Below are 16,749 nucleotides of genomic sequence, written 5' to 3'. Positions count from 1 at the left end.
GAGCAGATACGAAGGATCCCACTGAGGAACAATAAATGGAGGGGGGATGATTAAGTAGAACAAGCATTTCAGAAAATTCACCACTAGAGAAAATCTAAGCAGGGAAGGTTGGTTAAAAGACATAAAAAGAGACACAGCTCCAATACAGCCTTTCAATGTAGACACCATCAGACCCTGAGAGAGGCAAAGCAAACCTAAAGACATCAGACAGGTGAGAAAGATGAACAAGGATTAATGCCTTTCAACTCACTCCACTGAACAAACATGTTCCAGTGGCATGTATGGATGTATTTGGTGGCAGACTTCTTGGCCACCAAGATTAGATCTGCAACCTTATGAGGAAGGCAAAGCTGTAGCTCGCATTCATAATATTCCATCAATCGATGACTGAGGGCATTTGCTCTCACACTGAGGGAGCCTGTAAGATGGGCCACTAATGGGAAGACTCCTCGTCGCTGCCCCCATACCCACAGGTGAACTGTCTCTCAACATGAGGTTTACAACAAGACACTGTGCCCTGTCTATTGATAAAATTGTTGGTAGTGGTGTCTTACACAGTCAGCATTATGTCCCTGTGATGGAAGAAAGAAAGATATTCAGGGCAGATGGACTTCCTGCGGCTCTGGCACATTTATATGCGGTGCTTCTCTGACCTGGATCAAAGGCACCAAACCATCGGATCATCCAAATGAGCACACCAGCCAAGCAAAGAGACATCTCTGATCTTGGTAACCTGAGACTGCGCAGGTAATATCTCTGACGTTTCAAGGGGTCCATCAACCAATACAGATACTGATTACACAACTTGAAAGTTCCACACCTGACCCAAGAGACGACCCTCTTGGTGTTGCAGCCACTGCCCCATAGCCACTATTCTGGGGTTCTTATCAGCCCTCTGTTGTAAGTCACCAGCATGATGTACAAGGGCATGAGCCATACGTGCTCTAAACCGGCAGAACCAGGATCTGGACTTGAGTCAGACACATTTGAATATTCATCCAAACATATGCAATCCTCTGAGTAGGAAACCGCCTCCATAAGAATTATGTTGACCATTGCCCCAATAAAACTTAGCTACAGGGTACGAGTCAGGTGAGAGTTATGGAATTTGAAGGTAAAGCCCAGGTCGTGAAAAAGAATCATCATGTGCTGAAGATGTTCTTGGACCAGAGTCGGGACTCCATCTTTAACTGCCAGTCGTTTAAGTACCGGAATACATGGACGACTAACTTCCACAGTGAAGCTGCCACGACTATCAACATTTTCGGAAAGATGCATGGGGCTTTTATTACTCCACACGGGAGGACTGCAAACTGAAAATGTTAGGAACCCACTGTGATCCTCCATGAACACTTGTGGTCGTTAGAATTGAAAGATGAAACTAAGCGTCCTGGAGGTCTAGAAACATCAACCAATCTCATGTGTTCAAGGTCCACAGTACGTGGCTCATGGACAAAATCTGGAACTTTTCCTGCTGGTTGACTGGGTTCAGAGGGTGGAGATCCTTGAAAGACCTTAGGCTCCTAACCTTGTTGGATACCAAAAAGTAAAGAGAGTTGAAACTAGTTCCCCACTCTTTAAGGGGCACACCTGTAATAGACTCCTGTTCCAGCAAGGCAACAACCTTCGCCTCTAGGCTCAAATCATGAGCTCGTGAGTACACTCTGAAAGAAGAGGGCAGTCTGGGTGGACATTTTGGTTCTGAGGCGGTGCTCACAATATGATTCATTGTTAAAATTAATATTGACCTACTCTTTTGCGACAGGAATGACAATTTCTCATACCAACTCCTTGGCTGGTGCTGAATTATGCTCTTTAGGGACTGGCTTAACGAAAAAGTTTCAAGGAATGGCCAAAGTGAACATGGAATGAAAACATCACAAAATAAGTCCTGGGCACACGTATATGGTATACAGTTGGTACAATAATGCAATCATATGGAGGTCGACACCGGTAGTTCCATGAAAGTTGTTTTATGTAAGTGGTATTCGTAAAAGAAAACAACGCCAGCCGACATGTGTTTCGTCAACAGGTTACTACCTGTGACTCTTCAGGGCTGATGAGCGCGCTTTTAGTTTTTCGATGAACCGGTGATAATTCCGACCTGGTCTACGGGTACAAAAAAGGGGGAGCCGCAGACAAGGCAATCAAAGTATGCGAATGTCCCACGGGCGGATGCATCCGTGTATTAGCAGGTCCAGAAAGTGCAGGGTCCAGCCTGTGCTCGTCTCGCCGATGGAGAATGGGAGAACATAGCAACTGTCAAAGCTGCAATGGGCATTGGGGCTGAAGCCAATATAAGTGCAGTATCTAGAGGCAATTGGGGTCAGTGTCGAAAAACTCACAGGAATGGGCCCACCCTACACCCCTCTTGAACCTCAAGATCCAAAAGTGATATATGGAAGGTCTCGACCTGCGCAGGCTAGTTAGAAGGACCAGGATTTACCTAATCTTTTAAGTGCTATGGGGTCAATTGACGTCAAGAAACAGCCCAGGCTTTGAGAAAAGAAGAGACTCTAATCGCTACTGGCAACAGTTCTGCTTCTTTGAGGAAGAAGAATTCTCCTTCCTAAGGCAGATTTTGTGGAAAGTTCTTTTAGGGGAACTCTCCCTAATGGGAGACATACGTAACATAGAGAAAGTCCCAGCGTTATGTGCCGGGTCCCACATACTGTTACCATGGGGTCCTAATGGAACACCTATTAGAGGCACCACCTAGAAGGCTTGAGCCACACTTGGAATAAATCCCTCCAGGAAATACCAGTTTGCGAAGAATGTCCAAGGTCACAGAGATAGTAGGAAGGGGAGTGCAAAGCTTGTATTCAAAGAGTTACCGTGCTCTATAATACTCCTGGCTCAAATGCCATTTCTGAGCTTCAAGCAACGAGTAACATATTACAAACTCTAGATGAAAAATGGTGGAAAGAAATGGGTGGCTAAATTAGGATCATTACATGTTTTCTCTGGATAACTGAAGTTGTTTAAGATTTCTGCAAACATGTTGTGACATTCATGAAGATGCTTGCAAGAAACTGCGTAAACAACCAACAAGCCCAATAACTAGAAGCAGCGCTTGAGACAGACAGTACAGGGCTTGATGACCATGAGGCATATCTTAAGTGGTAGTGGGATATACCTCCACTAACTAAGTAGCTTATTTCCTTGTGGTGCTTTTGGCGATCTGAGCGATGCAGATTTTTGTGCGTTTTTAGTGGTGGTTTGGTCAGAAGCAACAATGAAAATCCTTCAACGTAGGTAAGTGCTTTAAGGTCTCACTTTTTAGTGAAGATGAAGGTATTCCATTTCCAGCAGCAACGTACATCTGCAATTTGAAAGTTTTCTTACACTAGGCAGTCCAACTAATACTCCCTGCATGACAGTGCAAAGCACTCCTACTGGGCTAAACAATCAGCGTTTACTTGCATTTTGGTTTTTAGAAGTGTCTATACTACACACAATGTCACAGACTGTTTAGTAAAATCTTGGTACTCTTAGAAGAACAAATTAAACTAAGCATCGACAATATCCCTTCAGTGCCTGCTAACTGATCCTGACAGGGGGAGGCAACTGTATAGCAAAGACAACATATCTGATCTTGTTGAGTACTCACCGCACACTAAAGTATTGTAAATATTTCAGGAAGGTGGAAGAGGAGTAACCAATACTTTGATCTTTAACAGGCAAAGCCTTCAAAACTTTGTTTACTGTTGGGCTTAAAGGTGAGAAGTCTTGACTCCTGCAGCAGAGAGGACGGGCTTAGCTTCAAATTAGCATTTCAGACAGTGTGCGTATTACCTGACTTGCAGTAATACACCCAGTGATGATAGAGCATACACTTTAGAACGGAGTATCAGAGTTGAGGAACGCTGTCCAATGTGACATGAGATGCCCCTTCATCCCACCTTTCCGATTAGCTTGTAAGACTTTTTTCTGTATGGCTGTCCCCTTAGAAATTCTTTTCATTCCATTTTACTTTAAATGAAGGCTGAGCAGGGGTTTAATAATAGATGGACACCATTCCACTCAATGCAAAGTATAAACATGAAAAAAGTAGACATGCTGTCAATGATGGCGAATGAAAGGGATAGTCTGGGCACTAACAATAGATTGAAAAAAAGCATGTGGTTCCTAGTACATGCCTGTCAGCCGAGTGTATTTCAGAGAACAATTTTTTCAGGTAAAAGATTAGCCTGGCCTACTAGTTGAAAGATATGGGTTCTCCACAAAAAAGCTAGAATTACACTGTTACTGCAATAGGACACGGATTGCATGAATACTGATTTGAGAGTCAAGCAACATGACTTTTTATGACTCATAGAATCATCACAACAACAAAGTCAGAAATTTATTATTAAGTGGGTGCTTCATATTCTTCACACAAGCCCGCTCTTTTAAGCACAGTTGTGTAGAGACAACTTTGATAACCTCAAGGGCAATGTTTAGAGGAGATTTAAGTGCAGTCCTTTAAATCTTATGTCATAATGTTCATACAGTGTACACGTTAGCTTTTAGAGTCAATACTGGTGTATTGATCTTGCAGAACTGAAGTTCTCTTTTTGTTGGTAGTGATGCGAACTACTAAAAGACAACAGGTGCATATTATGAGAATTTTTTTTTAATATTGTAAAGCCAGTGATAATTTGAAGATATGTATTTCAAAATGTACATTAGAGTTCTATTCTTTGACAGTAAAGACAGAAAAATGGCCCTGCCATTAAGTTATTGCACTGAAATACAACAAGTTTGTAACTATACTGAAAAACTGAAGATCTTCCTGACCCAAACAAACCTGTCCAAGGAGGTACTGAAAAGGGAAAATGGGCATATGAAACACATTAATGGAATTACTCCTTAAATCTGATATTCATATCGAGAGCCGTTATCCGCATCGCTGCGGCGGCTTTTCCCCGCTGTTTTTCAAAAAGCCGCATTACATGACGAGCTGAGCTCGTCATCAGCATACGAGCGCCGTAGCTGATGACGAGCAGAGCTCGTCATCAGCATCGAAGGGGTTAAGGAATGTAAGTCACTATTTCCCTCCCAAACGACATTTGTCCATGGTCTTTCCAACTAAAAACGTCTCTTATATTCAATAAAACGAGATGTGCAAATTGGGGTCTATTAGTAAAACTCTAAAGTGAAAAGCATCAATTTTAGATTACAGCAACAATTTCGATAATCTCAACTCCATTGTCTTGTGGCCCAGAAACTCTGTTAGAGTTATAAGCAAGTTATTTAATATGGGTAAGAAAAAGCTCTTCTGAAACACACCTGGGCAAAGTAGACAACAGGTTGAACAGAGAGTCACTTGGCCACTGGATCTCAGGGCCTATTTTTACAATTGTTGTGAAAGTACTGCCTCCTCAAATATTGGAGCTTGTAAGCTCCCTTACCCATATCTCAATGACTACGGATCCTCCTCAGGTTTATGAATACGTCAATTAACCATAACATTTGGATCTGCTAAAACAGCAAACTACAAACAAAAAGGAAGCACCAAAGTCAGTTCTATTTTATGGTTCAAATCTGTTTTTTTTTCTAATTTTCTTTATTAAAAGAATGAACTTTAAATTGGTACAAACAAAATGCTTTGCAGTCAAGGACCTCGTCCCAACAGGGACCGGCCAAGCGAAGGCAAATGCCTGACTTAGAATAGCAGTCAGTTCTATTTTAACATCTTGCTATCTAATCCTGCCACATTGTCTAGGATAATTAGAACCTTCAGCTTTTACTGTATACTCAAAGTCTGGAATAACAAAATGTCTACTCTGTATGCTGTTTAGTTCCTAAGTCACAAACCTTTTCAGAGCAAGATTCTTTGCTATTTAATATGCTTCATGATCTGAGGATGATGATAGTGTGGCATCTCCAGGCAAGGCAACCAATTCCCAGACAGAATACTCTGGCAGAGCCAGTGAATATGACAACAACTTAAATCAAAGGATAAAGAGACAGAGGGAAAGGAAACAAATAAAAGATATGAAGGCACTTACGTGATGAAGATGAGCCTGCGTATCCCCATGGACGGACCACAGATGAAAAGAAAAGACAGAGACACACCAAAATAAAAAGATGTATGTGAGATGAAGCTAAATGACAGAGAAAGTCAGGTTGGAAACAGAGGCTGAACTACCACTTCATTTCTGGACAAGTTTCCTGCTTTCGTATCACATTGGGGTGATACACGTTTGTGCATGTGGCTCCTCTTTCCTTAACTACTGTGGTGTTTATGATACCATACTTTGCACACAAACTCCTCAAATTATTCATTTGAAATTTATACTTCAAGCAATGACAAAATGTAAGAGATAGTAAACCTTTTTTGGGAAACAAAAGCAAAAAATTATGTAATGAAGCCTTAACACACTCAGATGTTGACTTTAGTATTTGGGATTCTAGTTGAAATTATTTCCTAGTTACAGTTTTCCTCAAATTATTTATTTGAAATTTATACTTCAAGCAATGACAAAATGTAAGAGAAATAGTAAACCTTTTTTGGGAAACAAAAGCAAAAAATTATGTAATGAAGCCTTAACACATTCAGATGTTGACTTTAGTATTTGGGACTCTAGTTGAAATTATTTCCTAGTTACAGTACCACAAACCTTCGCAAACACTCGTCTGTGTATCTTTCTTCAATTTGGACTTCAGTTTCTCCTAATCCTTCAATTCTATAGTGTTCTTCGGGTACTACTTCTGTTTTCCCTAAATTCAAATTGTTAAGCACTATCTCCTCAGAGGTCGCTTTTGGAAACTCAACAGTAGCTTGCTGAGTATGTGTATAGTCACTGAGAGTGCATACACAAAGGAGTACGTTTGCCTTCACAAAGGCATATCTTATGTCCGAATACACCGCCACTTAAGCCTGCCAGGAATTCAAAAAAAGGAGCCCTGAAAGGCGTAAATAGGACCAACAACTGCAGAGTTCTCTAGCACAAGCTGTGGTTAGGCTTATAAAATCTGTAAGCGCTCACAAACTTGTTTGCTTCTGAGCATTCACAAACTTTAGTCTGACCCTTACCCACTGTGGAAATGGTCTGCAATTTAATGTAGAAAATGGCTTGAGCAACTGCTCTTTTAAGATGGGAAGAGGAACCCCTCATCATGCTGGTAACATTCAAAGCTGGGAGGAGATGTAGTACGGATTTTTCCATGAGGGAAAATATCTCCCTGTGGAGTGAAAGAAAAAAAAATGTGCAGTTGCACATTGGGCATCATTTTCTCAGTGCCTAAGTGTAGGCTAATTAGATTACACACTGGGAAAATGAGAACCTAAGAAAAATGTAATATTATGTTCCCCGTAGTATGCTTAGAAACCTTCTCCTGGCACAGCTTTACTGGTATGCTACTCGGGACTGTTTATTAATTCGAAAACGTAATATACATCTGCACCCACTCCTAGAAGTACTTTTACAGATATAGATTTATAGAATAAAAGGTCATCTTTTATCCAACTGGAGTAACCATATAATTGTTGGGTGATCTGCAGTAGGACCAAACACTGGTGCTCGCTGTAACTCAGTGGTTGCCACTGGATGATCATCCAATCATGAATTTAGTTTCAAAGTGGTGTGATATTTTAAATAGATTCCGACTAAGCAAAAACTCTGCAGTGAAGATTACTAAATATCTCCCAGTAAAACACTATGGAGTGCCTCCTAAGCCATACTGATAGTAGCAAGGTTTTATAAACTCTTTGAAACAAATTCACTATTTCTTCATAACATCTGGTAGATAGGGGTATCCTACCCTCACCTAAAATTCATAATGCCTCTAAAGAACCTAAGTTTGTCAGGTTAATTCCTGGATCCTCTACAGACCAGCACATTGAGACTATGAATCCCACAGTGTGTGAAATACATTTCATTCTCAAACCACACATACATTTTATCTGTGGAAGTTCTAGACCTGCAGGAAATGTAATGTATATACATGTTTCTATTCAGGCAAATGCTTTGGCCAAGCTCAATAGGTCACTACGTATTTTGAGGACTTTGGAGGGGCTGCTGCTTTAAGAGCAATTGTAATTTACAAGAAAGGTGTTTCCAGCGAGGTCAATGTTATTAATGAGGTTGTTCCAGATAATATAGTTATAGTAGATGTTACCATACCATTACGCATGTACAGAGGTAGGAAAAGTTGAGTATAGAAAAGAAAGGGGTTTCATTTGGAGAGCTAAAACTGGTAAAAAATCATGAAATGAGTGATAGTTCAGCCACAGAACACATAGCGAGATATATTACCTAAAATTGATTGTAAGATTTGACACATAATGTATGTCATGCACTGATCAAAGAGCTCATAAACATGAATATTCCAGAAATGTTAGTAAAGTTGTTTTGACCCTAGAGTGTATTTCCTTAGCCAAATGTATTTATTCATGGTTTTTGTAACCTGGTAATATAATGTCTTGCAGTTAAGTTGGGCGGGTGGGTCGGAAGGTGCTGGGTTAAGATACTGAGATCCAGGGTTGAGTTAAGGATTCCATTGCAACTAAGCTTTGTTCCAAATGCCTCGAAAACTGCTGTGCTAAGTTGAAGAGACATCCTTTTTAGCAAAGGGTGTCGTCACTGTGATACTGAATATAATCTCTCATATGTCAAAAAATAAGCACTGCAAAATGATCACTAGGAGAAATGTCCTTATTTTGACAGTATTCCATAATGTGGCATATGTCTGGTACTTACAGGCTACATTTCCCATCAACAAGTTTCCCTGTGAAAGGCAATTTATGATACATTTATTTTGATCATTTACATCACATGGGCTACGTTGCGCAGCCCAGATATACCGGTTTTGACATCAGTTCCATTACAGTTGAATTCACCATTAATTCTTGCATTTCTCGGAATTCTGATCATTCCGTGTGATTTCATTTCATTCAATCAACAGAATAACTGTATGGACGCAATATCTGTGTATGAAAAGGTAAGGTTAGAATGAGAATGATCTTATGGCACACACAACCCTGAAACAAGATCTTTCAAGGGAAGCAACACTTTGAGATTTCAGGCATCCTTCTTTAAAATACACTTAAATATGAAAGATTTCTTATGAATGGAAACCAGAGACAAGTTAAACCCCTTATCATGCTGGAAAACTTGAAAGTGTTCAGCAGTCACATAGGATGTATTATAATACATCTGCGCTTGGCAGTCCTTTCTTTTTGGTTCAAGGGTTCTGACCAAAGCAGACTTTGGACGAAACGGTGGTGGTTAATATTTATGAAAAATGTGTTAAGGAATCACTTTTGCAACTAGGCAAAGATGTACATTTGGAGAAGCATGAAGGACAATCAGGACGAAAAGTCAGAAAGAGTGGGTAAAATTGGCCAAGTTAAGAAGCAAGCGTAATGTGGACATACACTGACAGGTGCATGATGCTGAATGGAGTTGGGGTAAGAAATGTCAAAAAGGGTAGAGAAAAAAAAATTGAAAAGTAAGGCGAAGAGCTACAGATGCACATCAGAAGGACACATGAAGTTGATATGGATGCAAAGGAAGGAGAACGGGCCAAGTTTACAAACCTTACCGTTGATAACTATAGGAGGCAAAGATGGATTTAGGGATGTATACGCAATCAATAATAGCAGATGCAGTCACGACAGAGCAGAGTCTGGTGAAATAGGAAAAGGCAAATCCAATCCTGCTCTGGAACAGTGGAGAAGTAAGGGGGCTGAAACTATAGTTGAACCATCCTGACCTCAGTGGCTCACAAATCCGAGCAACAACAATCACCATGAGAAAAACTGGCTTGAAGATTTTACGGAAGCATGTATTTTCAAGGGGCATCATCACCCAGCAATCTAAAAAAGGTTAATTAAGCTGGTGACCACAATAATATATCAGGTAACTTACACAATGTGCGTAGAGATCGAAATAGCTATACACTCCTTTCAATCCAACTCCTCACAACATGTGCCTTAGAACTGAAGCCTGGATTGTAAACTGGGTTTGAAAAGTGATGCGTGTTACGCAGCAAAGACTACTGGTTAGCTTAGTGCATGCAACAGAAGAGACGCAAGAAATGCGGATGTCAAAGGGACTGCTTGTGAATTCTTTGACAGCATAGCAGAAGAGCAGAGAGATAGGTTGTTAATTTGCAGACCATCTTAAGGTCGTTGAAAGAAGTGATGAGCTGAGCAAAGTTGAAAGATGTGGAGAGAAGTACATGATATGTTGCACTGGTCACGGATACAATAATCTGGTTTAAATTAAACCAAGTGCAAAGGCTGCATTTTCATACAAAGAAAACCAGAGGAGTAGTCAAAGCATCAACAGTGCGCAACCAGGATCTATAGTCATTGGAGTTAACCTCCGCATATCCGGATCAGGGGACTACAGGGATGATGACAAGCAGAATAATAAGAGAGATGAGGCTGCATTATAGTTTCCGACTATGCAGGTCATACCTCTGGAAGAAGCCCCATTTGGAGATAGTACAAGGACAGGATACAGAAATGGTGACTATTTTAGACAACATGTCCCATTAGGAAAGAATACACAAAACATATGAACTCTGAAAAAACAAAGAAGGACTAAGAGAAGGCTGAAGCCATACATATCCCTAAGGGCAATAATCAATGCAGAGAAGGCAGCAATGTCTGTAAGTGTGCCCAGAAATACCTAGGACATACACCGGGGAAGAAGAAAGGGTGAAATCATGTCTAACACTAGACATCGCAGTGAATCTGTATCAGTAGTGGGCACAGTCTGGCACACTTATATGCTAACATACATCAATACATAGGGTGCTTGTGAACATTTTATACAGCTTTTGTGTATATGCAACAAATATTCTTTGGTCAGATCATGTGTGCCCCCATAGGATAATAAACCATCCCTCATATGGCCTAAGACGTTAAAATACCTTTGAAATGCAGTGCAAACAATAACATTGTTGTTAAAAAAGTTTCAACTGAGCTGCAGGCAGTAAAGCAGAATTACTCTCGGTCGACCAAACTTGGTGTGCCTTTACCACAGGTCACCCGAGAGATCAAGGGGCTGCATTTGTGGATCCCAAGGAGATTCACTTTACTTACGGACTGGTTCCGTTTTGAACTCCGATACCGGGCTGTACTCTCCAAGGCCTTTGCCGTTGATGGCAGACAGTCGTACTGCATAAACTGTCTCTGGTTTCAGGCCCACAATCGTGATTGCATTTTCAATGCTCGCTGTGGAAAAGAGTACATCATATTTTGTGACAATGCTATTGCAATCATGTATTGAAAGTAAAAACAAAGCAGACTAATGCGAGTGCACCATAAGTCGCAATGGAGCAAGACAGAGAAAAAGGAGTAATTTAACTTTCAGCACACACCGCATATTATCAAAGGCACTGTGAAGCAAGGCACACATTTCAACTTTAGTCCTTTACTTGCATTTTTTTCAAAATAATGTTCTGAAAACATCTGTATGTATATATGTATATATATATATATATATATATATATATATATATATATATGTATCACAATAAACAGAAATTCGGCTTCTCCGAGGAAATCCGCCCGTTGTCTGGTGGCGCACAGGGGCCGGTAAAGCCAAAGCCGGCAATTTAATCTCCAGTATTTTTAGAATAATAGTGCGCTCTCAGTTGTAAGGTATATAGCAGGTCTTTATTTCATGAAATGAAATGAAATAAAGACCTATATATATATTTTTTTTTATTTCAATTGGGGCAGGGATTTGATTTATCTGTATCTACTCTAAACGTGCACTGTGCGTAACATTTGTTTGACTCGGCCTACCCACTGCTAGTTGACAACGTTTAGAGATCTTGTTGCTGTGAAAAGGATATTCAGCCATTAAAAGCATTTATCAAAGCATTTGAAAGGCAAAGGACTACGCCCTCAGCCCATTCCACTTTCTTTTTCCTACGTCAGATTAAGACTCAATATTTACATCAAAATCAATGATTCATCTAGCTTTTCCCTTTCTTGTGTTTAGGTCGATCCTAGCAGCACGCATGCGCTGCTCTGCGAGGCATGCTGTATTTAGGGTGCTTAGGCCACATACACCGCTTTCCATTTGTTCTTTTGTGTGCCTATCTGAATTCCTGTTTTTTAATTGGTAAAACGTTGCTCTATGTCCCGCAGTTGGGTGTGTTTTTCACTTTGTGGCAACTGTCCTTGTTACAAGTCCTCTTACTATTTGTTTTATTTATCTTTTAGTCCGCGCACTCATTTATTCACTGATTTAGTCCAGAGCCGTAAACACACCTTCAAAAATGGCTGCGCTATATTTTTCAACACTTATTTGATACGGTTCGGATGCCTAGACAGCAAGCATGAGAGGCCTGCTGGGGAGAACAGGACCATTTTGCCAGCGCAAACTAGCCGAGCTACGGCATGCTGCTCTCTTCAGTAAAGTCAGAAAAGTCTTCTGGAAATGCTGGTTTTGCATGAGCTGTGCATCAAAACACATTGCGCTAGATGCATTTAGTCGCTGGCTTCCTACACCATCGGCTCTGCCACTAATTGCACAAGGCAAGAACCGTGTTGGTCATATCACAAAATCCTGCGAGCACACCTATGCAAAGTCCAAAGGCTTAAGAAATCAAGAATGCAAAAGCATCTATCTATCCCAAGGCCCACAAGTTATATTTACAGTTGCATATGCAGAGAACATATGGAACTATACTCTCTGTAACTGAACTATCTAAAGGAACTGTATTTTGTTAAGTGATTTTGGCAGTGCTCTGGTTATAAGAGCCCTTTACAAGCAAACTTAAAAAACGCATATTCAGAAAAGAAGTGGAAGGATGACAGTCATTCTAATGCCGCGGACAAACCGCTCCAGAACTAGCATCAGGATTTTGAGTTATTGGAAAAATATTGTCTGTGCTCTTCAGCAGTATTTGCAATCGATGGAGGGGCAGGCGGAGGGTGTGGAAGACGCAAACCCACCCTCTGCAGGCTTATTTTTTTCTGGGGCTCCAAGAGCCCCAGGTGGCACTGCTGCATCTATAAATTCAACCCTCCCCTGCCAGCACCTCCGCCACTTGCGCTTCCCATGTCTGCTCATACACAGTCCCCCAGCTGCTAGCACTCCAAGAGGCCAGCCATCACTTACTTCCTGCTTGTAATGCGAAGCTAAATCATATTCTTTTTCAGAACAGAAGTTACCTTTTTATTTCAGTCTAGGTGTAAACAACAAATTCCTCCATTTGATTCACATACGTCAAGTCGTCAGAAAATGTTGTTTAGTTCATGTTTGCAGAGGGAGCCGTGGGGGAAGGGAGACCTGCTGGAGGGGCGTTGATACAAAAAGCATTCGTCATCTATTTGAAGTACTCACATTCAACAAAATAGTTTTTCACTAATTTCCTGCCAAGTGTTTTCACTGTATTTTCACCCTTTTTTCTGCATTTTAACTATTAGTGGGCCTTTGTTTTTTGCCTTGTTCTCGTTTTTGTGAATTGTTACCCATTTTCTTTACCTGTTGTGCCCTTGTCTTTTGCTTCACACTGTGAGTTGGCTCTCGACCCCCCTCCCTTTCTGCAATCACCCTCCCTCCTCCTCACTGCTCTTTACCTGCTTACGTGCCTTTTTCCACACTCTTTCCCACAATGGCGCCCTTCCCAGCCCACACTCCACCCACTGCACTACTCACCATCTCTCGCTTCTATGAGTACTATTTATTAAGAAGTAAAATCATATGTAAGACTTCATTTCTTTTGTTTCAGAGTGAAATATAACATGTAAGCAAAGTGCTCAATGCCTGTTGCAAATAATTGAATACTGCTCTATTGCAAAATGGCCCTTGTCCCTATTTATCCCAAACCGAGCTTGCCAGAGCCTGTAGTCTCCTCTCAGCTTCTACCCTGCAAAAGCTGAAATAGGAGGGCAACAATTAGTAGATTATGTGCAGCATGGTCAAATACTTACAGGGTACCAAAGGCGAGACCTTTTGGCTATGCCAATGCTTTTTGTAGCTTAGGTTCACACTTGCCAACATCCAGGTCAGCAGAGTGAACCCTGCCACATCCTCAGGGATAAAATGGCTCACCCACCCAGTTCCAAGAATGACTAACCTCTCATCAATTTCACTCACTTCAGCATTCTGTACTAATCATTAGCCAGAATTGTGTTACTGTACTGTAACTCCAGTCCTCTAACTTTGGTAATTTTCATAGTTTCACAAAGTTGAATCAAACCCCGTCACCAAGCTGAGCATTCCCACTTTTAAAATAACAATAAACAGTGTTTAAATAGCAGAAGTGCCGACAACAAGGTTTGTTTAGTGGCATATTGACCTCATTTGAAACATCCCACATTTCAGCCAGTGAGGTGGACGAGCTCTCTCTTTCCCCTAAAGGCTATCATAACCCAGATTTCATAGCTCAAGTGTGAAACATACAGAGGACAGGAAGCGATAGACTGCCTGGGGAGGTGGTCACATGTGAATGTATGAATGATACCAATGCTGGAGAACTAGAGTTACAGGTAAACTACTAATTTCTTCTCCAGCACTGGATCTTTCATAGGTTCACATCCTTGAATTAGGATAGCAGGAAGTATACCAAACATCCAATAAATGGGAAGCAGGCTCACCTTCGCTGAAACACATTGTGTAGGACTGGTTAGTGCATTGAATAGTCAGCTGCCTGTCTTTAGGTCCAAGCATTAGCGCTTGGTGAATGAGCCCGCTCTTCAATGTAGCTGCACAGCAAACATCTGGAAGAAGCACATCTGCACACAATACAACTGTTGCAGACATGCTTCTGTTGGAATGCACCATCTACCTACCTCCAAGGGACTGCTTAGCTTTCTTACGCAAAAAATTATGCAGGCCGGTCAGCAGGCAATGTCCTGCTTATACGGGAGTGGGCCCAGCCCAGGTAGCCTAAAGGGACAACGTTTGTTGGATGTTCTTATATCCTTAGTTTTGTCCATGTAAAATCTGAAGTACCAGCAAACATCTAATGAAGGTAGTGTTCTCTCAACCAATCTGCTTTTTGATTGGGATTTGCAGATTAAATCTTTTAGACGTTCTTTCTAAAACAGCATGAAAATATCCTATGTCATCCAGCAGTGAGTCTTCTGGTTGTGGAGCAGCTGGTGGGGAAAAAGGTGCTAAATAATCATGCTATTCTGAACCACTGTCTTGGTCCTACTGTACTTCACCTATTTCACATTCATCCTTCGAGTAGGTGTCACCTTTCACTGTAGTGATCCGGGTCTTGAAGGTTAAGTATGGGCTTGTTGTGAATTTGGACTTGGAAGCAATGGCAAAACATGTGGTGCTCAAGGAGGAGGTGGACATGTCTACAGAGCTTGCAGGTGTAGTGGCAAAGATGGTTGCTTTTGTGATTTTGTTTCTGAAGGTTGTAGGAACTTTATAAAGTAATCAGTCAACATGAGCCAATAAGCTCACTGAACTTGTATGATCTCTTTTTGGTATTGCATCTGTTGGCAATTTGGTTCTCATTTCTTAAAGTATTGAATAGGTCTTATGTTGGCTGCCAGAGGATTCTCAGCCTTGGGTGGAAATATACATTCACCCTCGATATACTCCTCACTATCCTCTTGATACTTAACAAGAATGTTTGCAAGGGCTATACGCATGTCCAAGGGCTTGTCATTGTCAGATGTCCAGTAGGTATTTGGTGTCAGGAATGACACCATGCTTGGTCTCATATGTTCGGAGAGCAACCACACTTTTTTCTGTAATCGATGTGATTTTTGGGATTTAGTTGATGGTGTCGTCGTTGGATTCATTTCCTCTATCGATGTAATACATAAAAGAATGTTTACAGAGTAGTCTGGCCTTCACAGCAGCCACTGTCAATGATCAGGGTGCTGCAATCTGATAGGCTGAAGTTGAGTACTTTTCAAAGGATATGAACAGAATAATTAAGTGAATATTTTGTAGCCTTTGCAGGCTATGTTTAATATACTTTTTTTGTTGGACTCCATGCTTGAAAACTATTGATTGAAGAATGGGGGAGTCAGGTCCTGGGACGTGGGGCTAGCTGGACCATTAATATAACTAAGTACACAGATTGCCAGCCACACACTTACTTAAATCCTCTATTTTTGAGGGAACAAACCATAAGAGACTTCCTGGTTCATACGGGTATATCACTCAAACCCTTTTATTATTAATTTGTTTTTTGTCTTTTTTTAAGTATTGATGTATGAAAGGGACACCTTATCGTTTTGTACACCTTATATACAATTATTTACAATTCGCGATTATTTACAACACAAACACATACACATAACTAGTTGTATTATACAAAGTGAATTGCTCTGATATATATACACTCAAATATTCATACTACAAAGAAAAAATCATCCGTAATTCCATAAAGACCAGAGTCAAAAGTATAAACTTGATGACAATCATAAATCAATGAACTACAGTTGAATGTAGGCAGTTCAAAAAAGGAAAAATAGACTTCAAATTAATTCATTCAGTCCATTCAACCAATAAATGGCTAATCTTTTTACGCCAACGCGTTTCGAATCCGGTATGTCAACTCTACGGATTCTCATCAGGGCTCTGTCTTAATACGGGATATCTGTTGAACCAGCAGCCGCCGGTCAAGGGTAGGGTATTAGTTCTGACTGAGTTTCTTTTCTTTTCGGGATCTTACTGGATCATGCTCGTGATCCTACGTTTCCACCAAATGGGAGTTAATTTTCAGTCTTGTATTACAGCCTGCTCTGAGGGATTCCTCGCTTGGGCTGTTCGTGTTCTAATCGGTTGCAGCGGTAAACGCTTTCTAACCATGTAGGCACCG

At 40.9% G+C, this 16,749-nt stretch overlaps 1 protein-coding gene across 7 annotated transcripts in view; it reads right to left on the bottom strand.

The window, feature by feature from the left end:
* NCAM1 (neural cell adhesion molecule 1) overlaps positions 1 to 16,749 on the bottom strand; it is a 766,043-nt gene that overhangs the window by 137,490 nt on the left and 611,804 nt on the right. For all 7 annotated transcript variants that reach the window (XM_086957372.1, XM_086957366.1, XM_086957369.1 and 4 more), the window contains one exon: positions 11,042 to 11,173. In XM_086957372.1, the coding sequence (XP_086813498.1) occupies positions 11,042 to 11,173 (132 nt within the window). The remainder of the gene's footprint in view (positions 1 to 11,041; positions 11,174 to 16,749) is intronic.

Source organism: Lissotriton vulgaris, chromosome 2_1, assembly GCF_964263255.1.
Source record: "Lissotriton vulgaris chromosome 2_1, aLisVul1.2, whole genome shotgun sequence".
NCBI lineage: Eukaryota > Metazoa > Chordata > Amphibia > Caudata > Salamandridae > Lissotriton > Lissotriton vulgaris.
Note: the sequence above shows the minus strand (reverse complement) of the source record. Positions and strands in the feature narration are given on the sequence as shown.